Source organism: Aquarana catesbeiana, linkage group LG02 (genome assembly GCF_042186555.1).
Source record: "Aquarana catesbeiana isolate 2022-GZ linkage group LG02, ASM4218655v1, whole genome shotgun sequence".
In the NCBI taxonomy this organism is placed as follows: Eukaryota; Metazoa; Chordata; class Amphibia; order Anura; family Ranidae; genus Aquarana; species Aquarana catesbeiana.
The window spans coordinates 92,955,124-92,979,225 of NC_133325.1; the positions used below are offsets into that span (position 1 = coordinate 92,955,124).

Sequence of the window (24,102 nt, forward strand, 5' to 3'; positions counted from 1 at the left end):
TGCGGATGGGAGTCTGGGTGGTAAAGGAAGGCAGACCCGCTGGAACACCAAGATGGATCCCACAGGGGCTAAAGCGTAAGATTCCCTAGGGTGCAGAGTCTAAGAGCCAGCAGGTGTATACAAGAGCCTCTAGTGCAGTGGTTCTCAACTCCAGTCCTCAGGACCCACCAACAGGCCAGGTTTGCAAGATAACTGAAATACATCACAGGTGATATCACTTGCTTCTCAGTGATTGCAGTACTCTAGTCTGCAACTCCCCAAGGTAATACTTAAAATCTGGCCTGTTGGTGGGTCCCGAGGACTGGAGTTGAGAACCACCGCTCTAGTGGTAAGGATGGACTGGGCTGCAACTGGCTCCAGGTCGCAACCCCCAGGGTCTCCCAGCTCATGCCCACAGTAGGCTACAGGAGAATAGAGATAGTAAGGGAATAAGCCAAAGGTCGGGGCGACTAGCAGACAAGGATAAACACAGAACATGCCAAAGGTCAGGGTCCCAAGCAGACAGGGATAGTCGAGAACAAGCCAAGATGGGTAACTGGAATCAGACGTAGAAGACACAGCAAGAGGCACACGGAAGCCAAACACACAAAGGTGATCAGCAGGGTTGGCTTGCAGTGCACAGGTTAATATAGAGTTCTCTGATAGGGGCTGAGGTGGAGCCATGCTAGAGGAGAGATTATAAAAGCAGTCAGGTGAGAGTGGCTGTTCTCTAGAGGTGAACACATGGAGGAAAGGTAAGCTGACAGACAAACAATATTGCATAACCATGACACAACACTGAAGAAATCACACTTTGCTACAATGTAAAGTAGTGAGTGTACAGCTTGTATAACAGTGTAGATTTGCTGTCCTCTCAAAATAACTCAACACACAGCCATTATTGTCTAAACCGCTGGCAACAAAAGTGAGTATACCCCTTCGCGGAAATGTCCAAATTGGGCCCAATTAGCCATTTTCCCTCCCCGGTGTCATGTGCCGTGTACACACGAGCAGACTTTTCGACCGGACTGGTCCGACGGTCTAGCCGATGGACTTTCGGCGGAATCCCGACAGACTTTCCTAACGAACAGACTTGCCTACACACGATCACACCAAAGTCCGACGGATTCGTACGTGATGACGTACGACCGGACTAAAATAAGGAAGTTGATAGCCAGTAGCAAATAGCTTCCCTAGCGTTGGTTTTAGTCCGTCGGACTAGCATACAGATGAGTGGATTTTTCAACCGGACTCAAGTCCGTCGGAAAGATTTGAAACATGTTTTATTTCTAGGCCCGTTGGACTTGTGGGGAAAAAAAGTCCGCTTGAGCCCACACACAATCGAATTGTCCAACGGAGTCCGGTCCGCCGGACCAAGTCTGCTGGAAAATCCGCTCGTGTGTACGTGGCATTAGTGTTACAAGGTCTCAGAATTGAATGGGGAGCAGGTGTGTTAAATTTGGTGTTATCGCTCTCACTCTTTCATTCTGGTCACTGGAAGTTCAACATGGCACCTCTTGGCAAAGAACTCTCTGAGGATCTGAAAAAAAGAATTGTTGCTCTACATAAAGATGGCCTAGGTTATAAGAAGATTGCCAGGACCCTGAAACTGAGCTGCAGCACAGTGGGTAAGACCATACAGCGGTTTAACAGGGCAGGTCCCACTCAGAACAAGCCTCACCATGGTTGACCAAAGAAGTTGAGTGCACGTGCTCAGTGTTATATACAGAGGTTGTCTTTGGGAAATAGACGTATGAGTGCTGCCAGCATTGCTGCAGAGGTTGAAGGGACGGGGGTCAGCCTGTCAGTGCTCAGACCATACGCCGCACACTGCATCAAATTGGTCTGCATGGTTGTCATCCCAGAAGGAAGCCTCTTCTAAAGATGATGCACAAGAAAGCCTGCAGTTTGCTAAAGACAAGCAGACTAAGGACTTGGATCACTGGAACCATGTCCTGTGGTCTGATGAGACCAAGATAAACTTATTTGGTTCAGATGGTGTCAAGTGTGTGTGTGTGGCGGCAACCAGGTGAGGAGTACAAAGACAAGTGTGTCTTGCCTACAGTCAAGCATGGTGGTGGGAGTGTCATGGTCTGGGGCTGCATGAGTGCTGCCGGCACTGGGGAGCTACAGTTTATTGAGGGAACCTACACATGATGGGACTTGCCTACACATGATCAACCAAACTCCAACGGATTTGTACGTGATGACGTACGACCGGACTAAAACAAGGAAGTTCATAGCCAGTAGCCAATAGCTGCCCTAGCGTCAGTTTTTGTCCGTCGGACTAGCATACAGACGAGCGGACTTTTCGACCGGACTTAGTCCGTCAGAAAGATTTGAAACATGTTTCATTTCTAGGTCCGTCGAACTTTTGGTAAAAAAAAGTCCGCTGGAGCCCACACACGATCGAATTATCCGCCAGACTCCAGTCCGCCGGACCAAGTCTGCCGTAAAGTCCGCTTGTGTGTACGCGGCATTACATCCACCGGCTCCGTGATGTCATCAAGGAGGAGTGGAAGAGGACTCCAGTGGCAACCTGTGAAGCTCTGGTGAACTCCACGCCCGAGAGGGTTAAGGCAGTGCTGGAAAATAATGGTGGCTACATAAAATATTGACACTTTGGGCCCAATTTGGACATTTTCACTTAGGGGTGTACTCACTTTTGTTGCAAGCGGTTTAGACATTAATGGCTGTGTGTTGAGTTATTTTGAGGGGACAGAAAATGTACACTGTTATACAAGCTGTACACTCACTACATTACATTGTAGCAAAGTATAATTTCTTCAGTGTTGTCACATGAAAAGATATAAAAAAATATTTACAAGAATGTGAGGGGGCAATCACTTTTGTGACATACTGTATGTGATCTGGTATCTCCCTCTCTCCTCCACTCCTGTTTAGTGCTACTTAGTTCAGTCCTAGCCAGACCCTCCCTATTTCTTCCATGTTCCCACAGTCAGTGTTAGTTGTTAGGCAATGTATAAAGCGGAATTTAAAGCAGAACTGACAGAATGCAACCTTTTGCTGGTGTTGCCTCTGCATGCGATCACTATGTCACAGCTGTCATAGTGGGCACATGATGAAGAACAACACTGATTGATTCCTGACTTTAAGTACAGCTTGGAGTTGTCAGACACAGCAGAGTCTAACAACTAGTAGCCAGTTCTGGTTCGCGATTCATCTTGATTGCTGCATTATGAAAGGTTTGCTGTATGAGGGGCTGCCTTTTGTTTCCTCTCCTGTGTATCCCCCAGACTGTGGAAGTTACCTACTTCTCTCCAGTGTTTCAAGGTTCAACCTCTTACCTTGCAGTACTGTGTTCCATTTTCTTTTTCAATGTTTTCTTGAGAAAGAAAAGTTAAAAAAAAATCACTGTCCCTTCAATAAAATGTTAAATATATTTATATTCCTTTACAACATCAATTTAAAACATCCCAGGCAGCTGGGAAAGACATTAACAGGATAAGACTAAGTTTACAATAGCAAAAGCTTTTTTATAAGTTTATAATGGAGCTAATGTGCTGCAAGTGCGAGCTGACCGAGAGTGACAAGTGCCAACAGGTGTCGTCTGTCAACTCGGCATGTTATTGTAAATTTAATGCGACTGCGATGCAAAGCATCATGACCACGGCATGTGAACAGCCTCCTCTGCCTTTTTAGCCTTTAGGTGGATGGCTGGGTGGGGGCCTTGGGAGTAAAACTACAGCTCAGTCACCTTAACTGAAAAAAAAAAAACCTTCTAGTGCTCTCCGCCTCCTCAAAATCTACAAAATTTTTTTTTTTTGAGCTGTGATCTGATTTCCTGAGGATGGCTATGTTTCTTCTCCATGGTCCCACTGTATATAGGAATGTAGCCACCCTCTTTTGCTTACACCCAATATGGACTAGGGACTATGGGATGTTTGATAGGCATAGAGCATAATCTAAAAGATAAGAAACAGTAAGACATGATTTTATAAAAAAAAATAGATCACAGGGCCAATAAGAATTGAATATGTATGTATTATCCCGGCCACCGTTAAAAAAATTCCAATAACCCCTTCCTATACCCTGTCCCCCACTTCCAATCCACCCACTTTAACCCAACATCCCAACACCTTTTTGCTACACTCCTGGAGAATGGAGACTTGACCCTGGCACTGGCTGGCAGTACCAGTACTTCATTTGTTTCTCAGTGATGCTAGGTTATATTCCTGTAGTATGCCACACACCTACATGGGCTTAAAAGAGAAGTATGTTTTTTTTTTTTGCTGTCTCATACTAGGTGGTACTAGGTACCTAGGTGGATGCAGAATTGGTCTGATGCTGCATCTGTCCCCTGTGGCCTCTGCACTGAGAATCGAGTAATCGAACATTGCTTGGTTCCCACAGATCCCCGAGCAGAGAGCTGCTGACTGTCAATCAGCAGCTCTCTGCTCTGCCCCCCCCCGCCCCGCGCTCACTGGAGCACCAAGCTGTGGAGGGGGCAGGGAGCGGCCGTCTCAGGCTCTCAGCGGCTTGCTGAGAGGCTGAGCCAGGCATCAGTCCAGGCACCTGGTGGATCCAGGCTTTATTGTCGTGATGACGTGGTGCCTGGACTGATTCCTGTGACGTCATCAGAGAGCGGACTTCAGCCCGCTCTTTGCTGAAAACTGTTGTGACCCATAAGAGAAGTCCAGCCAAACGAGCTTAGGCTGGACTTCTTTAACTTCCATAAAAATAGTTACTAAAAACATCATTTTTTTTTTTTTAACAATTTGAATTAAAAATGTTATATATTAAAATGTGTACTACTAATAATACAAGTGGCATACACTCTTTAATCTTTAGGGCTCTCCATCACATGACTTGTACCACAAAGAAAGTCATCCCTCATTCTGCACTGCAGGCTGATGAGGTGGTCAGAGAAAATATTATGTACCCACACTGCCAGAACCAAAAATCAGCTCAGGGAAGAAAAAAACGGAAAATTGTATACACACCTTTCCGTAATTTTCCTTTCCTGTCGCATCTTCATGGCAGCATATACTTTGGGTTGTGACTCCGCCCTCACAACCTGATAGGACCACATAGCTATAAATTGATGAGAAGGCACCCGCCCCAGTATTCTCTGTATATATATACCACCTCAGAAGGGTGGGCGATTGTATGCTGCCATGAAGATGCGACAGGAAAGGAAAATTACGGAAAGGTGAGTATACAGTTTTCCGTTTTCCTGTCGCATCATGGCAGCGTACACTTTGGGGAGTAACGCGCCAGACTGGGTGGGAATGCAAAGTAGGTTTATTGACAAGGAATAGAAGAGTTGGCCTGGATAACGGCCTTCCCAAAATCTACTGCTGATAGGAGTGCAGCATCCACCTTATAATGGGATATAAAGGTGTTTCTGGAAGACCAGGTGGCCGCTCTACAAATGGTTTCCGTTGAGACTCTACAGTAAACTGCCCTGGTAGAGTGCGCCCTCAAGCCCTCCGGAATCTGTCATGTGCTCAGGGAGTAAGCCTTCTTGATAGTCTTCACCAACCGTGAGGCGATGGTACAGGCTGATGCCGGTTGGCCTCTTTTAAAGCCGTGTGGGATGATTAGGAGGTTATCCGGTTTCCTAAAAGGCTTGGTTGCTGACAGATATTGCAAAATATTGCCCTTGACATTAAGTGGATGAGGAACGCCCTGATCCGTGACAAGGGCCGGAAGATTGATCTCCTGATTAAAGTGGAATGAAGAGGAGACTTTCGGGATAAAATGATCCGAAGGCTTCAAGACTAGCCTGTCCGGGTAGATGATCAGGTACGGCTCTTTGGCTAGCAGGGCTTGCATCTCTGAGACTCTCCTTGCTGATGTTATAGCAATTAGGAAGGAGACCTTTAGCGTCAGATCCCAAAGGGAGATGTTTTCGAGTGGGAAAAAAGGCTCGTTGGACAAGACTTCCAAGACAGTTGAGAGGTCCCAGTCCGGAAATGAAGGCTTCCTAGGAGGCCTTAGTTTTAGACAGGCCCTTTGGAATTGAATAACAAGGGGATTAAGGGCCCACTTGACTCCTGTCAAGGTGGAGATGGCTGATACTTGCACCTTCAGGGTGCTGGACCCAAGACCTTTCTCCAGGTCTGATTGGAGGAACTCGAGAACTTGAGACACTGATGGAGAAGAAGAGTCCCAACCTTGCTCATGAGTAAAGGAAACAAACTTTTCCCAGATCCTTCTGTAGGTGTTATTAGTGGTAGACTTTCTAGCCTGGAGTAAAGTATCCACTACTTTCTGAGAGCAGCCTTGGTCTAGGAATCTAGTCCTCTCAGCCTCCAGGCCGTTAGATGTAACTTCTCCGGGTTTGGGTGAAGCAGCTGGCCCTAAGCCAGTAAGTCTGCCGATACCGGAAGGGGGAGTGGGTCTGCTGTGTTCAGCAGTAGGAGGGTGGTAACCCAAGGCCTCCGTGGCCAAAAGGGAATCACAGCCACCACTAGAGCTGCAAAATGCTTGAGCCTCAGAAGGAACTTGGCTATGAGGGGAGTTGGTGGAAAAATGTAGCCGAGGCGAAAGTTCCAGGGATGTTGGAGACAATCCGTTCCCTCCGCTGAAGGAAAGGGAATCCTGGACAAAAATCTCTGGCACTTCGTGTTTGCCGGTGTTGCTGCAAGGTCTATGTCCGGAGGTCCCCAGGTCTGAGATATGAGGGTGAATGCTTGGGGGCTCAGCGACCACTCGTTGTTGGAATTAAAGGTTCTGCTGAGTGAATCCTCCAGGAGATTCTGAACGCCTAGAATGTAAGCCACCCTCAGATCCAGAAGGTTCAGTTGTTCCCATTGCATCACTGGGCGGACCTCCTGCATCATAGAGATGCCCCCCTGCCTGTTGATGTAGGCTACTGCCACTTTGTTGTCCATCTTTAGGAGAACTTGTTTCCCTTTCAGAAGGGTGCTGATGGCCAAGAGGGCCTGAAAGGCTGCCTTCATTTCCAGTACGTTTGAGACAGAGTCCTGGGTTCTGAAATGCCAGCGGCCTTGAGCCGCGTAATGTAGATTGTGCACCCCCCAACCTTCCAAGCTGGCATCCGAAGTCACTAATTCCTGATGGGGGGTGACTATCTGTTTGCATCTCCTGAGGTTGCAGGGATGCGTCCACAACTGCAGTGATAGGCTGGCTTCCTCCGAGATGTAAATCAGTTGGGACATGGACAAACCGTCCCACTGGCGCAGAAAAGAGGTTTGAAGGGGTTTCGAATTCCATTGCGCCCACCGGACCATTGGGATGGTCGCTGACAGAGAGCCTAGAAGACTGAGGCAAGCTCTGGCTGGTAAGGATGGTGCTGAGATTGAATTTCTTACTCTCTGAATTAATGGAGGTATTTTCTCTAGTGGCAGCTCCACTGTATTTGCTCGGGTATCCAGTTCGGCCCCTAGAAAGACCATCCTTTGAGTGGGCTGGATGTTGCTCTTTTCCCAATTTATTAGCCATCCCAAGCTCTTTAATGTGGAAACTAGGATTTCCCGGTGTTGTACGAGGGATTCCTGGCTGTTCGAGAGAAGGAGGATGTCGTCCAGGTAGTGGTGGACTCTTAGACCTTTTTCTCTCAAGGAGGCTATCACCGGTAATAAGACCTTCGTGAATGTCGTCGAGATTCCGAAGGGGAGACTCTGAAATTGAAAGTGCCCGTGATCCACTGAGAATCGCAGGAATCTTTGGAATGCAGTATGAATCGGGATATGCAGGTAGGCCTCCCGGAGGTCTATGGAAAGCATCCAGTCTCCCAGATTTATGGCCTGAAGGATAGACTGCAAGCTTTCTATTTTGAATGACTCCACCCGGATGGATCTGTTGAGACTCTTTAGATCTAGAACCGGGCGCAGATCCCCTGATTTCTTTTTGACGAGGAATAGCGAGGAATAAAACCCCTTGCCCCTCTGTGCTGGCGGAACTTCCACTATTGCCTGCTTTCGGAGAAGGTCCTGAACATAATTTATTAGTGACATCCTTCTTTCCTGAGATGGAGGAAGATGGGTTAGACAAAACTGATCCTTTGGGGGTCGACTTTTGAAAGACCACCTGTGGCCGAATCTGATGGTGGCCACTGTCCAGGGATCCTTTATAATTTCCGCCCAGACCAGCTTGAATCTTGAGAGTCTGGCTCCCACTACTGCTGGCTGGACGGACGCACCTTCAAAAGGACTTCTGGTCACTGGAAGCGGGAGTCTTGGGCTTTTGAAATTTCATGAAGGACGACTGAGGATTTTTCCAGCTCCTTCGGTATTCATTCCCAGGCCTGTAAGCCTTTGCGTCCCTATACCTCTCCGGAAGGTTTCATTTAAAGGGAGGAGGTCTCTGTTGTTTCGGCCTTCTATCCGAAGGGATAAGTCCGGACTTGCCACCAGTCACCTTTGAGATGGCTGAGTCCAACTTCGCCCCAAAGAGGTTCTCTCCATCAAAGGGATGCAACACCAATTGGACTTGGAGGCGGGATCTGCCGTCCAGGGCTTTAGCCATAGTGCTCTTCTGGCCATTACAGAGGCCAACATAGACTTAGATGCAGACCTGATTGTATCGACAGAGGCCTCTGCCACAAAGTCCCCCGCTAGGCTCAGTTCTTGCAGAGCTTTTACTATCTTCTCCTGGTCTGCACCCTCCGATACAAGCTTCTCAGTGTTTGCGGACCAGCTGGAAATGGCTCTACCCACTGCTGCGAGCGCCATCGCTGGCCTGCAGGCGCCTCCTGCCGACAGGTAGGCCCTTTTAAGGTCCGTGTCGATTTTCCTATCGAGCACGTCCCTGAATGTTACCGCGTCCTCTATAGGGAGTGTAACATGCCTGGCCAGGCGCATCAAGGATGCATCCACCACAGGAGGAGAAACCGGGGGGTTACTTTAGGCTCCTTGAGCGGATACAGTTTGAGAAGTCTATTATTTAGACTGGATTTTTTTTTCGGGTCTTTGCCATTCCTCCTTGATTAGCTCGCCCAGCTCCTCAATAAATGGGAAAGCTTCTGGGTCCTTTTTAAGTCCTTCCCAGTTTATTGCCTCCTTAACCGACTTGACAAAAGGCTCAATTAGAGAAAAGTCAAAGCCAGCCGATACCTCCAGTCCCTCATTATCAGACAGAGAGTCTTGCTCTCTTGATGTACTGGCCGGAGCGGGAGAGACACTGTGGATAGAAAACTCAGTTTCCGGAATCAAGGCCTGCGGAGCTGAAATCCCAGCGGATTCTCCGGTATCCGAAACTCTTTCTTTGGTGGCCTCCTCGAGGCACTTTTGACAGGCCAGTTTATCTGGGAGGGCAACCGCACCGCATATCCAGCAGGCGTTCCCGGAGGGACGGGAGTGGCGCGCTGGAGACCAGGGTCTGCGTGAAGGGGATCTTCTATGGTGGGAGCGACTGTGTCTTGAGTAAGATCTGGACCGGCTCCTTCTGCGACTCCCCCTGTGGCCCGAGTGGCTTCTCCTGCGGTATGAGCGGCTCCGTCTGTGTCTGGAGCGGCTTCTTCTGTGTGAGGTCTCTCTATGTCTTGAACCAGACGTTCCTGAGGACCTGATAGGGCTGACCAATTTAGGTAGCGTTAGTAGTGCTCTCTTTTTCAATCTTCACTACTTACCATGTTTTCCCCCCACATACCCATTATGCTGGCGGTGATCTGCTGGGGCAGCGGTCTCCATAGCGAAGGAGTGGTGAAGCCTGCAGAAACAGCAAGAATAAGACATGCAGAGAAAAATAAGGCAGAAGACAGGTAGACCGATAGGATAGGTACTTACCTCATTAGAGCGATTTTAAAAAGCTATAAATCAATCTCTAGTTAGCAACACAGCAGAGGCAGTGAAAACTGACACTGGGGCTTTTTAAATCTGCTGCCATGATCGCCGAGCGCTTGTGCATGCGCAGTAGCGCCGCGCCGCACCCGGCGCCATCTTGGAACCTGCCACAGGCAGAGAATGCCCTGTTACTGCGCACCGCACATGCGCGAGAGCGCCGAGAACGCTCTAGCACACAGGGAAGCCCACAGAGGAACAACAGAGCCCAGGGGTAAATGAGAGAAAGTGGGGGGGAGACCGCTGCACACAACTAAGCCTGCTTAAGGCTTATATCTATGAGGCCAGAGTGTATCTTCTGAGGCCATTCCTGTTCCTGCATGCCTGTTTAAGGCTTATATTTGGGTTGCTGACAAGCCAAGCCTGTTTAAGGCTTATATTATGGCCAGCAGAGAAAAAGAAAAGTGCCCCTGAGATCACCAGAGTGGGGCTCCTTCCATCTAGCTCGTTTAGAGGCTGTACAGGAAAGGACTTCCACCCAGGAGAGGCTAGAACCTGGCTGGGGCGAAGCGGTAAGGGAGTGCTGATCTGTGCGGTCCTGACAGGTGAGGAAAAATAAGAGAATACTGGGGCGGGTGCCTTCTCATCAATTTATAGCTATCAGGTTGTGAGGGCGGAGTCACAACCCAAAGTGTATGCTGCCATGAAGATGCAACAGGAAATATTAATTGGGCCAGCTTCTGCTAATTAAATGGTTTGGTTTATTTCTTTATGACTTCTCTGTACAGTCTATTCCCTTTTTTCTATATTTTTTTATCTTGCTGTGTGGACAGCAAATTTTATTGAGGTTGTAGGGAGCATAAATTGTTGAGGTGTGCGAGCATTGAATAATAATGGAGCTGTAATCCCCAGCAGCCTCGAGTAACATTTGACAAGTCTTTGACTAGTTCCTATATCATTGTTGAAGACAGGGGGCAGTGTTATTGGGGGAGTGTAATATGAGACCGCTTCAGATCACAGCCTCCCTCCACATCTGTAGCATGCCCACTGTCTCTTACCATCTCCAGCAGTAAGTCCACAGTCTCTGACAGTCCCCTGTAGGTTTACACTCATTATGTATGAAGTTGATAGTGATTTCAGGGGCGGGACTTGACACCCTCTATATTTAATAAGACTGGCTTTATACTAGAAGAATTTAAGAACATTTGTTTGATTGTCTAATCATTAGTGGGATCAAATCAATGCTTTTTTGACTGCAGTGAAGAGAAAGACTGAATTTTTTTCAAACAAATTTCTAACAGCGAATGTGATTTTTAATCAGGAAATTACATTCATTCCAAAATTCAATGCTAAAAAGAAGCAAAATTTTGAAGTACTTTTGAACGACATTTGTCCAGTCATTGAATGCATAAAGAATTTTTGTACGAACATTCATTTGAAAATCTACTAGTGTACAGCAAGCCTAACGTGGTCGTAAGGTCAGAAGGTTTCTTATCTTAATGCATTCTATGGATTAAGATAAAACAACCTTCTGCGTGCAGCAACCCCCCTCAGCCCCCCCCTAATACTTACCTGAGCCCCATCTCTATCCAGCAATGTCCACGGGTGCTTTGGCCATCCGGCACTCTCCTGTTTTGTCGAGACACAGCAGCGGCGCCATTGACTCCCGCTGCTGTCAAAGTCAATTAGCCAATCAGGAGAGAGAGGGGGTGGGCCGAACCGGGGCTCTGTGTCTGAATGGACACACAGAGCTGTGACTTGGCTCGGGTGCCCCCATACCAAGCTGCTGGCTGTGGGGACACTCGACAGGAGGGAGGGGCCAGGAGCACAGAAGAGGGACCTGAGAAGAGGAGGATTTGGGCTGCTCTGTGCAAAACCACTACACAGAGCAGGTAAGTATAACATGTTTGTTATTTTTATAGTAAAAACAAAAACTTTACAATCACTTTAAAACCTCTGCTTTAAAGGCTTCAAGAAAGCTGCTTGAAGCTTGCTAAAAGCATGACACATGTTTATTGGAATCTATCCAGAGGCAGTCTCTACCGCCTTTCTGAAAATCAACCCATAGTGGATCAGCAGACTCCAGGCATTCAGGAGGCAATCTTGCTGCCTCCCAGATGCCTTTTTTTAAATAATATACAGCTGAGACATCCCCAAAAAGACTTGCAGCTGTAATTGCAGTGAAAGGTGGTTCTACAAAGTATTGACTCAGGGGGATGAATACAAATGTACGCCACACTTTTCACATATATATTTGTAAAAAATGTTAAAAACCATTTATCATTTTCCTTCCACTTCACAATTATGTGCCACTTTGTGTTGGTCTATCACATAAAATCCCAAAAAAAGAACATTTACGTTTTTGGTTGTAACATGACAAAATGTGGAAAATTTCAAGGGGTATGAATACTTTTTCAAGGCACTACATACATACATACATATATATATATATATATATATATATATATATATATATATATATATATATATATATAATATACGCACATACATACAGTGGATCCTTGGATTACGAGCATAATCCGTTCCAGGAGAGTGGTCCCATTGACCTAATTTTGCAAGTTTGACAGGTAGTGTCACCTGTCAAGCTTAACAACTTCAATTTTCTACAAAGCAGGCATTACAACTGCAGCATGTGTAAGACCCTCTTTGGCTGCATGTTATCTTTTAGGTGGGCAGTCAATAAAACCACAGCTCAACTGTTGTCTTTTACCACCCCCTTGCCACACATGAAAATGAAGCCTAAGAGCCCTTTCACACTCACACCACCCGGGCGCTATTTTTAGCGGCGCTTCATCATCATTTTAGCGGTGCTTTTCAGTCACTAGCGGGGTGCTTTTAACCCCCGCTAGCGGCCAAAAAGGGGTTAAAAGGGTATACACAGCTCCTAAAGCGCCACATTGAAGTGACAGGAGAGGCTTTTTACAGGTGCTATTTTTAGCGCTATATCGCCTGTAAAGCGTCTCCATGTGAAAGGGGTCTTATTGTTTAAAAAGGTTACTCCGAGCATAATACAGTGTTAAACAAGTAACCAACTTTTAATTTTCTTTACCTGTCTTTTGTTTTTACGTGGTTTCTTTAAAGAGGCTGATGTTTTGAACGTTCCAGTAGTTTCAGTGCCATTACTCAACTGAGTGGCTGAAAGTAAAAATACACAAACAGTTTTGATGTTCAAAATGCAGTCTGCCTATGAGACATGATGAAAAAGTAACTACGGTAAGTTTATTAAATAAAAATTTATATTACAGAAAGTAGGGCTCTGTTTGATCTTAACAATCATCACATTGTAGATCATTACTAGTCTCTGTGGTTACCTAACCAAACATTGATCACAATGATCCTACATGCTGCATCTTTGGAGTGCCTTCAGAAAATGCACCAAAAATGCCCAATCTAATAGAACTCTATGGGAAAGTTTGGGTAACCTGCACAAAAACCACGGGTACACTGCATTGCACCCTTGCTGCAATGTGAAAGCACTCAACAGGCAGAAGTGTCCTGTGGACAAAGGCCCCGCAAAGAGACATATACCTGTACACACAAACATATGTATTTTTTCTATTTTATATAAGACATATAATGTTAAGAAGTACAATACTATTGTGATTTAACATAGAAATGTTAGGTTAATGTGATCCATTGAGATGCATACTTTCTGAAAGTAAAATGTGCCCCCAGTTTGCCCTGGGGGCACCACTGCATGCTCACTCCTGAGCTGCTGCTCTATGTATTCATAAGACACATAGAGCAGCGGTTCGGTCCAGCCCCCTGCTCTCTCCTCATTGGCTCACTGGCTGTGATTGACAGCAGTGGGAGTCAATGGGCTCCTGCTGTCGTCTCAGCCAATGAGGAGGGAGAGTCCCCATACAGCCGAGGCTATCCTGAACATCACTGGATCGGAGGGGGCTCAGGTAAGGATAGGGGGGGAGCTGTGGTGGGCTGCTGCACACAGAAGTTTTTTGTTACCCTAGAAAAAAAAAATGTATCCTGTTTCTTAAAGCATGTTATACAGCACGGTGCTTGTGCTGTGTAATTTGGTCCCCTGTATCACCTGAAATACATGGCTGATCCTGTCTGGTTCTGTCCTCCCCCCTGTAAACTGACCTTGGTTCACCATGGCTGCTGAGCCCTGACACAATGGTCAGTTTACATGCCTCCGTCATCCACAGCTCTCCTCTTTCCTCTCTCCCCCTCCCCTTCCTGCCTGTCAGCTCTGTCCACTCCTAGACCCCCCCCCCTCCCCCCGCTGTAAAAATAACAGTGTTTTCGTTCTATAGTTCCCTCTGTTAGATAACTTTAAGCTCCCAGTGTATGTAATTTATAAAAATATGCTGTCTAATACCTTATTTCCGAGCGCCGCTCGGTGCTCACGTGACTGCCTGCTGGTCTCCTCCTCTCTTCCTCTTGGCTGACGTCAGTGGGGGATACCCAGCCCCTCCTGCTGCAGCTATCAGATTGGGAGAGGAGACTAGTGGGTCACGAGAGGGCCGAGCAGCGCTCGGAAATAGGGTATTAGGCAGCATATTTTTATAAATCACATACACTAGGGAGCTTAATGTTATCTAACAGAGGGAACTATAGAACAAAAAAAATGGCTTTACAAACACTTATGTACACAAGTATTCATGCCAATATACATTTCATGATTGCATTTTTACTATAGATATTGCACCAGGTTTAGGATGATTTCAGGCAGCACTTTATATTTTATTTCTATTTTTGGTGTTGCTGGAACACAAGTCAGTGTTTGCTGCTGTTACACTATTTATATGTGGTATTTTTAAGCTATTTATTTTAGCATTTTTTACTTTGAGATTTGTAGATTGGCTTAGGGGGAAGCAGGAATTATTCATTTTACTGTTCTCTGTAGAATAAAGTTTAGCCTGCCAGTGAGGACAGTCGAGAGGAAAGAGGACCTTGCATGTCATGTGATTGATGTATGCAAGATAAAAAAATAGAAATCCTGCCGGTTATAACTGGGGCACAATGTTTATTACTACTCTAAACAGGGGTGGCCCGTCCCCTCTATGTACACTTCAGCAGTATCCCTGAGCTTGTAAAGAGTGGTGCACTGTAGCACCCACAAAATGTGAGTACCCCACAGTAGGGGCTAAGTTTTATTTATACAATAAATTGTTTAAACAATATCACACTATGGAGTTTTTTTCATCATACACATGTGGATCATGTTACCAGCAACCAGCCCAGGATTCCAACATAAACACTGCTGAACTAGGGTCAAACCTGAACACTTTAGCATCGCACGGCAATTTTTTTTATAGTATAAACTATACATATATTTTGATATTAAATAACATTTCTAATCATATGAAGTTAATAACAAGAGTCCTCCTCTACATCAGAGTCAACAGAGTTCCCCTTTTACATCTGAACTCGCAGACTGTAAGGGGGGACTCTGCAGATTCTGATGTAAGGGAGAACTCTGGGGCCTCTAACATAAGGGATGCTCTGGGAACACTGATTTAAGGGGGGGGCGGGCACTGAGAACTCTGATGTAAAGAAAAGACTCTGAAGACTCTGATGTAAGTGGAAACACTGTCGTCTCTGGTGTAAAGGGGAACTCTGATGTAAGGGATGCTCTGAGAACCCTGAATTACCTTAGTGTACTCACTTAGATGCAGGAGAGAGAAGGAGGAGACTTCAGTCACAGACAGGAATGGATGGTGGGCTCACTCACCCCTTGGCAGTCAGCACCTCTCATGTATCTGAGGCTGCTGGACTTCAAATTTGCAGCCCCAACTTTCCTTTTCTGAGGCACAGCGCCAGGGATTGGAGTGTGGGCAGAGACAGAGAGGTAGGGGTGGGGGGAAGAGGTGCAGATCGAGCCCTCTCTTCTCTCCCGTCTGTGTGTTTGGGGGGGAGGGTTTGTTAGTGCTAGCTTTGGGCAGTGTAAAGAGTGTAACAGACACTCTCAGCTTAGACAACTGCAGCCAGCAACCCTGATGGGAAGCCATAGTCCAGACCTAATAATGTGTCCGGGTTTCAGGAAGTCTGAAACCTGGACGCATGATTCCAAACCCGAACTGTCCGGGTGAATCCTGGACAGGTGGCAACCCTACACTGAACCCAGAGGTGGTTCATATGCGTGTATTGACCAGGCTTAATTGCAGGTCACACGCTCTAAGGTGAGCGCACATACACGTTTTGCCATCACCAGTTGCTTCGGATGTTTTGAACTGTGAATGGATTGTATATATAATGCATGTCAGCTTGTGAATCAAGCACAATAGCACTTTGCACATAACACTTCTTAGTGCATGGGAACACGTTTGTGAATATTTGAGCACAAATATATTGGATTTATTTTATGACAGTTGTTGATGTTTGAGTATTAATGTATTTATTTTATTTCGTTGCACAGAGTCACTTTAATGAATAATTAGTTGTGGCAATCATTAGCACTATATGCATGTGATTTTCTATAGGCAGTAGTAGAGTGTGGATATAAGGATAAGCAGAAATACTAATCAATTAGTAGTTCACATGCTGCAATATAATTGAGCACAGAGTTACACCAATTTCAGTTAGTGGTGTCATTATAACATTTTAGATGGTGGTACAGACATAGTATAGCTTGTGTATACATGTGTATTAAACACACAGGCACTTTTTAGCGCAACGCCTTTTTTATTATATTTTTTTGCTGAATGCACGGCCTTATGAGATGTGATCAGTGCAAGCAGCTGAATATATTATAACTGACGATTTGTGTATGGTAGCTCGCAAGATCACCATTGTTTAGATTAATGGCTGTGTGTTGAGTTATTTTGAGGGGACAGCAAATTTACATTGTTAGGCTCGGTTTCCATTAGTGCGACTTGGGACTGAAAAGTCGCATGACAAGTCGTACCCCATGATTTCCAATGAGTACCGTTCATATCTGTGCGACTTCAAAGTAGTCCCTGCACTACTTTGGTCCCACTTTGATGCGACTTGAGGTCCATAGACTTCAAGAATACATATGTGTGTTATACAGGACATAAGTTGTATAGTGCCATCTTTGTGGACAATTGAAAAGGTACAATACTTTTATGTTTCATGATTAAGAGAAGTGACATGGAAGTGATTGGTTGTTTACTTCTGAACTTTAACTATGACCTACCCACAATGCTCCTGAACAAGAGGAGAACTGAACTGCATTGTGGGAGGATATAAAAGGGCTGGGAGCGGCCATCTTAAGTCTCTTGTTCCTGGGATGCGTGGGCTGCCTGCAGAACTCTGTGGGTGTGTGTGTCCCACAGGGTTGTGGCCTACCTTGTGAAGGAGCGGAGCAGCAGCAGGGATCCTGTCATCGTATCACAGTGTGCTGGAGCAGCAGAAGTGATTGTTCCGGAGACCCGTGGAGGAGGTAACCGAGGACTCCTGCTCGTTAATAAACGGAACAGTGTGACGGCATGGTGGTGGCTTCATACGGACTGAGAACTGTTGAAACGGAGACATCCAGCTGCCCGGATCCAGTGTGGTGAGAGGGTTAACACCCGGAAGTTTGTTTAATACTACACACACTTAGAACTTTTACAGATTGTTGCTGGGACAGATAGTCCCACGGAGCAAGTTGAGTTGGAGAATATTACATTTGCATAGACTACAATATTCAAGAGCTGACACTAGATGTCTGTCTTCTTTGTATAAGAACACTTAATCAGTTTGATGGATTATAATTGCCTTTGTGTATTACCTTACACTGCGCAACACCTCAGAAGAACTCTCTGTGGATTACAATTACCATTTCATAGCTAGCGAAGATTGAAGACGTCAAGACTATCTTTTTTATTGCAGGGCCCTGCATCTAGTTACAAAGGGTAGTGACTTTACGGTTTAGAGCAGGGGGAGCTCCCTGGTATAAATATATGTTCAGGGGTATTTGTATATGTTACCAAGATTGTCATAACTATTTACTATACTGTTGCACTATGTTGGTGTGATAGTGTAGTCTCTGTAATAACTCTTTATATAAATACATAATTTACCAAAAAAGAAGTTATTTTGGTTATTACAGAAATTTGTGTGCAGTGTTGTTATTTTTCCTGCAGGTGGAGCTACAAGCACCCAGGTAGAGGTAAATATAAATATAAGTGTATATTGTGGGTTAAAGTTGGTACTAATATCATTACAACACTGCACTACAACTGTGTCAAGGGGATTGAACAACTTAAGAGGGGTGAAGAGAATAGAAGACAGGCCCAATAATAAACCAGCAGCTCCACTGTGAGTTATTGCTACATGTGGGGACTCGTCCGGGATAACTGTCACTCTGAAGCCAAACACCCCCTTAAGAACCATAGAATGGATCCCCCCACTGTGGCACAGTGGTGTGAGGCGGAAGGCACCCGCTCAGAAGTAGGGATGAGCTTCGTGTTCGAGTCGAACCCATGTTCGACTCGAACATCGGCTGTTCGATCGTTCGCCGAATTGCGAACGTTATGGGCCGTTCGCGCTAAATTCGTGTGGCGCGTCACGGCCCATAATTCACTGCGGCATCGCAGTGCATTGCTGGCTGATGATTGGCCAAGCATGCACTATGACCCGCATGCTTGGCCAATCACAGCGCCGTCAGTAGAGAGAGCTGTAATTGGCCAAAGCCAGGGTGGCTTTGGCCAATTATGGCTCAGGGGATTTAGTACACACCCCACACTATATAAGGCCGCCTGCACGGCGGCCCTGTGTAGTGTGTGTTCCGGTGTGCTGAGAGATAGAGAGAGAGAGAGACAGTGTCATTTGATTTGAGTTAGATAGATTAGGCAGAACAGTCAGTCAGTTAGCTGCACTTACAGTGTATTGTGTATATATATGCATCCCAGGTGTTGCATATATATATATACACTGTATTCAGTTTAGCTAGATCCGTTCCTGTTATCTTCTATCTAGACTATTTACATTTAATGCAGTGCGTCCTGCTCACAGTGTTCAGCTAGATCCGTTCCTGCTATTTACATTTAGTGCAGTGCGTCCTGCTCACAGTGTTCAGCTAGATCCGTTCCTGTTATCTTCTAGACTATTTACATTTAGTGCAGTGCGTCCTGCTCACAGTGTTCAGCTAGATCCGTTCCTGCAATTTACATTTAGTGCAGTGCGTCCTGCTCACAGTGTTCAGCTAGATCCGTTCCTGCTATTTACATTTAGTGCAGTGCGTCCTGCTCACAGTGTTCAGCTAGATCCGTTCCTGCAATTTACATTTAGTGCAGTGCGTCCTGCTCACAGTGTTCAGCTAGATCCGTTCCTGCTATTTACATTTAGTGCAGTGCGTCCTGCTCACAGTGTTCCGCTAGATCCGTTCCTGCTATTTACATTTAGTGCAGTGCGTCCTGCTCACAGTGTTCAGCTAGATCCGTTCCTGCTATTTACATTTAGTGCAGTGCGTCCTGCTCACAGTGTTCAGCTAGATCCGTTCCTGCTATTTACATTTAGTGCAGTGCGTCCTGCTCACAGTGTTCAGCTAGATCCGTTCCTGTTATCTTCCTACTGACAGGCAGGCTTGTCTGGTTACAGTATATAAAGCTACCTGAAGAAAATTACAGGTGTTCTATTTGATCCTATTAGTACCACGGTCAGGCAGCTAGACTATTTACATTTAGTACAGTGCGTCCTGCTCACAGTGTACAGCTAGATCCGTTCCTGTTATCTTCCTACTGACAGGCAGGCTTGTCTGGTTACAGTATATAAAGCTACCTGAAGAAAATTACAGGTGTTCTATTTGATCCTATTAGTACCACGGTCAGGCAGCTAGACTATTTACATTTAGTACAGTGCGTCCTGCTCACAGTGTACAGCTAGATCCGTTCCTGTTATCTTCCTACTGACAGGCAGGCTTGTCTGGTTACAGTATATAAAGCTACCTGAAGAAAATTACAGGTGTTCTATTTGATCCTATTAGTACCACGGTCAGGCAGCTAGACTATTTACATTTAGTACAGTGCGTCCTGCTCACAGTGTTCAGCTAGATCCGTTCCTGTTATCTTCCTACTGACAGGCAGGCTTGTCTGGTTACAGTATATAAAGCTACTTGAAGAAAATTACAGGTGTTCTATCCCAGCTTAGTGCAGCTACAGGCCATTAGTATGTCTGGAAGGCCAAGAAGGAGAGGCAGACAGTCACAAGCCAATAAGAGAGGGCAAGCAGGCTCTGTGTCTAGTGCTGGTCGTGGAGACGGTGCATCCTCATCAGCACGTGGCCATGGGACACGCTTGGCCTTTTTTTCGGCAGCTGGCCATGTTGAGCCGCAACATGCGGAAGACTTGGTCGAGTGGATGACCAAGCCGTCCTCATCCTCCTCATCCTCTCTCACCCATGCCCAGGGTGCTTTGTCTGGCAAAGCAGCGGCCTCTTCCCTCAGCTCAATGTCATCAGTGACTCCTTCCCTAGCTCCACCATGTCCTCATGAGGATTCCCTCGAACTGTTTGACCACAGTGTTGGGTACATGCTCCAGGAGGATGCCCAGCGTTTGGAAGGCTCTGATGACGATACTGAGCTCGATGAAGGCAGTAACATGAGCGCGGACAGAGGGGGTGCCCAAGAAGGACAGCAATCTGGCAGTCATGCTCCCCCTGCTGCAGCATACTGCCAGGTTTGCTCCAGTGATGAGGAGGGAGGGGATGATGAGGTCACTGACTCAACGTGGGTGCCTGATAGGAGAGAGGAGGAGGAGGAGGAGGAGGAGGAGGAGGAGGAGGAGGAGGAGGCGGCAGCACATCACCAACGAGGCAGGATGCCCTCCAGGGGCCAGCCTAAGGGCAGCACATTGACTGCATCACACCCCAAAGCTCCACATGTGCAGGGCGCTGCAGTCTCTGCGCGTTATTCAAAAAGTTCTTTGGTGTGGGCCTTTTTTGAGACGAGTGCATCAGATCGCACCGCTGCTATTTGCAACATATGTCTCAAGCGTATCTCGCGTGGCCAAAATATCTCCCGCTTGGGTACCACATGCTTGACCAGACATATGTTGACCTGCCATGCAGTTCGTTGGCAAGCGTATCTAAAAGACCCACACCAAAGAACAAAGAGGATCTCTCCTTGCTCCTCATCAGCTGAGATTTCCAACCCCACTAGACCTTCAGTCCTCTCTGAGACCTGCAGTGAGAGGAATGAAGGTGTAGAATTAGGTGTGTCACAGCCAAGTACTTGTGGGCAATCTGCTTTTGGTACACCGACGTCAGATTGTACCAGGCAAATTTCCCTGCCCCAGCTGCTGCACCGCCGAAAGAAGTTTGCTCCCAGCCATCCACATGCCCAGCGGTTGAATGCTAGCTTGGCAAAATTGCTAGCACTTCAACTGCTGCCTTTTCAGTTGGTAGACTCTGCCCCCTTCCGTGAGTTTGTGGAATGTGCGGTTCCTCAGTGGCAGGTACCCAAACGCCACTTTTTCTCACGGAAGGCGATTCCGGCTCTCTACCGGCATGTGGAAGGCAATGTCCATGCCTCGCTGGACAGGGCGGTCAGCGGTAAGGTGCATATTACCGCTGACTCATGGTCCAGCAGGCATGGACAGGGACGTTACCTAAGTTTCACGGCGCATTGGGTGACTCTGCTGGCAGCTGGGAAGGATGCAGGACAAGGTGCAGTAGTGTTGGAGGTTGTTCCGCCACCACGCCTCCAAAATGCTGATTGTGACACACCTCTCTCCTCCACCCCCTCCTCTTCTTCTTCCTCCATGGCCTCTTCCTCGGAACCAGCGGTGCTCCGTAGGCGTTCAAGGGGCTACGCAAGTACGCAGGCCAAAAGATGCCATGCGGTGCTTGAGCTGGTGTGCTTGGGGGACAGGAGCCACACTGGGGCAGAGGTTCTGTCAGCTCTGCAGGGGCAGGTTCAGAGGTGGTTGACGCCACGCCAACTTAAGGCAGGAATGGTGGTTTGCGACAATGGCACCAACCTCCTCTCTGCCCTCCGACAGGGACAAATGACCCATGTGCCCTGTTTGGCTCACGTCCTTAACTTGGTGGTGCAGCGGTTCTTGGGCAGGTACCCGGGCTTACAGGATGTCCTGAGGCAGGCCAGGAAAGTCTGTGTGCATTTCCGCCGGTCATATAATGCCAGTGCTCGGCTGACGGACCTCCAAAAGGAGTTTAACCTGCCCAAGAACCGCCTAATCTGTGACATGCCCACCAGGTGGAACTCAACGTTGGCCATGCTGCAGCGGCTGCACACGCAGCAGAGGGCCATCAATGAGTACCTGTGCGACTATGGCACCAGGACAGGGTCAGGGGAGCTTGGTTTTTTTTCCCCACGCCAGTGGGCCATGATCAGGGATGCATGCACTGTCCTGTCACCATTCGAGGAGGCCACGAGGATGGTGAGCAGTGACAGTGCATGCATCAGTGACACTGTCCCCCTTGTCCACCTGTTGGAGCACACGCTGCGTGGAATAATGGACAGGGCACTTGAGGCAGAACAGAGGCAGGAAGAGGAGGACTTCCTTAGCTCTCAAGGCCCCCTTTATCCAGACAGTGTTCCTGCGTGCCCGCCGATCACACAGGAAGAGGACGAGGAGGAAGAGGAGGAGGAGGAAGATTGTGTCAGTATGGAGGTGGAGCCTGGCACTCAGCATCAGCAGCAGTCTTTAAGGGATCAGTCCCAAGAAACACATGGACTTGTACGTGGCTGGGAGGAGGTGGCTGCGGACCATGTCGTTCTTAGTGACCCAGAGGACTCCGGACCGAATGCCTCAGCAAACCTACGCTGCATGGCCTCCCTGATCCTGCAAAGCCTGCGTAAGGATCCTCGTATTCGTGGTATCAAGGAGAAGGACCAATACTGGCTGGCAACCCTCCTTGATCCACGTTACAAGGGTAAGGTTGCGGACCTTATCTTGCCATCGCAGAGGGAGCAGAGGATGAAACATCTTCGGGAGGCCTTGCAGAAAGGTCTGTGCAACGCGTTCCCAGAGACTGGGAGGTTACAAACTCCTGTTTCTGGACAACGTGTTGCTGAGGCTTCGGTCAGTCAAAGAAGGAGCGGTGGAGAAGGTGGCCGTCTGACCGATGCGTTCAGACAATTTTTTGGTCCGCAGCCCCAAGGTATGATCGGTTCCAGCAACCATCGCCAGCGTCTGTTTTACATGGTGCAGGAATACCTAGGGGCAAGATCAGACTTGGACACCTTTCCCACCGAAAATCCTCTGGGTTACTGGGTCTTGAGGATGGATCACTGGCCAGAGCTTGCACAGTATGCAATTGAGCTACTGGCCTGTCCTGCATCCAGCGTTCTTTCGGAACGCACATTCAGTGCTGCTGGAGGCGTGGTAACCGATCACAGGGTGCGTCTGTCCACCGACTCGGTCGATCGGCTGACCTTCATAAAAATGAATGAGTCTTGGATCACCACCAGCTACCAAGCACCTGATGCTGATGTAACCGAATAATTTTTTTTGAAATCTCAGATCCCTTCAAAGACTGCCTATGCTGATGCTGAGTGACTATCCCTGAGTAATTATCCTCTTCCTCCTCAATCATCACGCTGATAGCTTGTAAGAACATTTTTGGTTCTGGGCGCCACCACCAGTGCCTAAGGCACAATTTTTCAGCCCCTGTTTAACAGGGGCGTGTAATTACAATTTTTGATGTAATACTTTGCAGCAGGGCTCGTTCCTGCATTCCAACTAGAGTGTCTGTGAGGGGTTGCAGTGTTGTGGCACCAGCACCAGTGCCTAAGGCCCAATTTTTCTGCCCCTGTCTAACAGGGGCGTGTAATTACAATTTTTGAAGCAATAATTTGCAGCAGGGCTCGTTCCTGCGTTCCAACTAGAGTGTCTGTGAGGGGTTGCAGTGTTGTGGCACCAGCACCAGTGCCTAAGGCCTAATTTTTCAGCTCCTGTTCAACAGGGGCATGTAATTACAATTCTTGATCTAATATTTCACAGCAGGGCCCTGTGAGGGCTTACAGTGTTGTGGCCACAGCAACACCTAAGGCCCAAATTTCTGCTGAGTATATAGGGCAGGACCCTACTTTCAAACATCTAACTTACAAACGACTCCTACTTGCAAACGGAAGGAGACAACAGGAAGTGAGATGAAATCTACCCCTAGGAAGGGAAATTCTCTCCTGTAAGAGTTAATATGGGAAAACAATTTCTCCTTTCCACTGATGCTTTCCAATCCTTGTTCCACAAAAAAACCCAAATTTTCAAAAAACATTTTTCATTGGGACAAAAAAGTGAGGTGAAATCTTCTGAAGAGGAGGAAAGACAGCAAAACAAATGTCACAGGGGTGATAACCCTTCCCTATGTTTTCCAAAAAGCTTAGAAAAGATTTTTTGGCTGGAGCTAAACACGTTAAAAATGTTCAAAATTACAAACAGATTCTACTTAACAACAAACCTACAGTCCCTGTCTTGTTTGTACCGCCTGTATACTGCTGTTCAGAGTATATAGGGCCTGGTGG

General features: G+C 47.1%; 1 protein-coding gene across 10 annotated transcripts in view; it reads right to left on the minus strand.

The window, feature by feature from the left end:
* The window catches only part of LOC141127056 (uncharacterized), a 227,721-nt gene that overhangs the window by 83,809 nt on the left and 119,810 nt on the right, over window positions 1–24,102 (minus strand). For 7 of the 10 annotated variants that reach the window (XM_073613200.1, XM_073613203.1, XM_073613201.1 and 4 more), the window contains 2 exons: window positions 12,760–12,845; window positions 3,288–3,325 (listed from right to left, as the gene is read on the minus strand). In XM_073613200.1, coding sequence (XP_073469301.1) covers window positions 3,288–3,325; window positions 12,760–12,845 — 124 coding nt within the window. The remainder of the gene's footprint in view (window positions 1–3,287; window positions 3,326–12,759; window positions 12,846–24,102) is intronic. The other 3 variants (XM_073613202.1, XM_073613208.1, XM_073613207.1) reach the window with 1 other exon arrangement.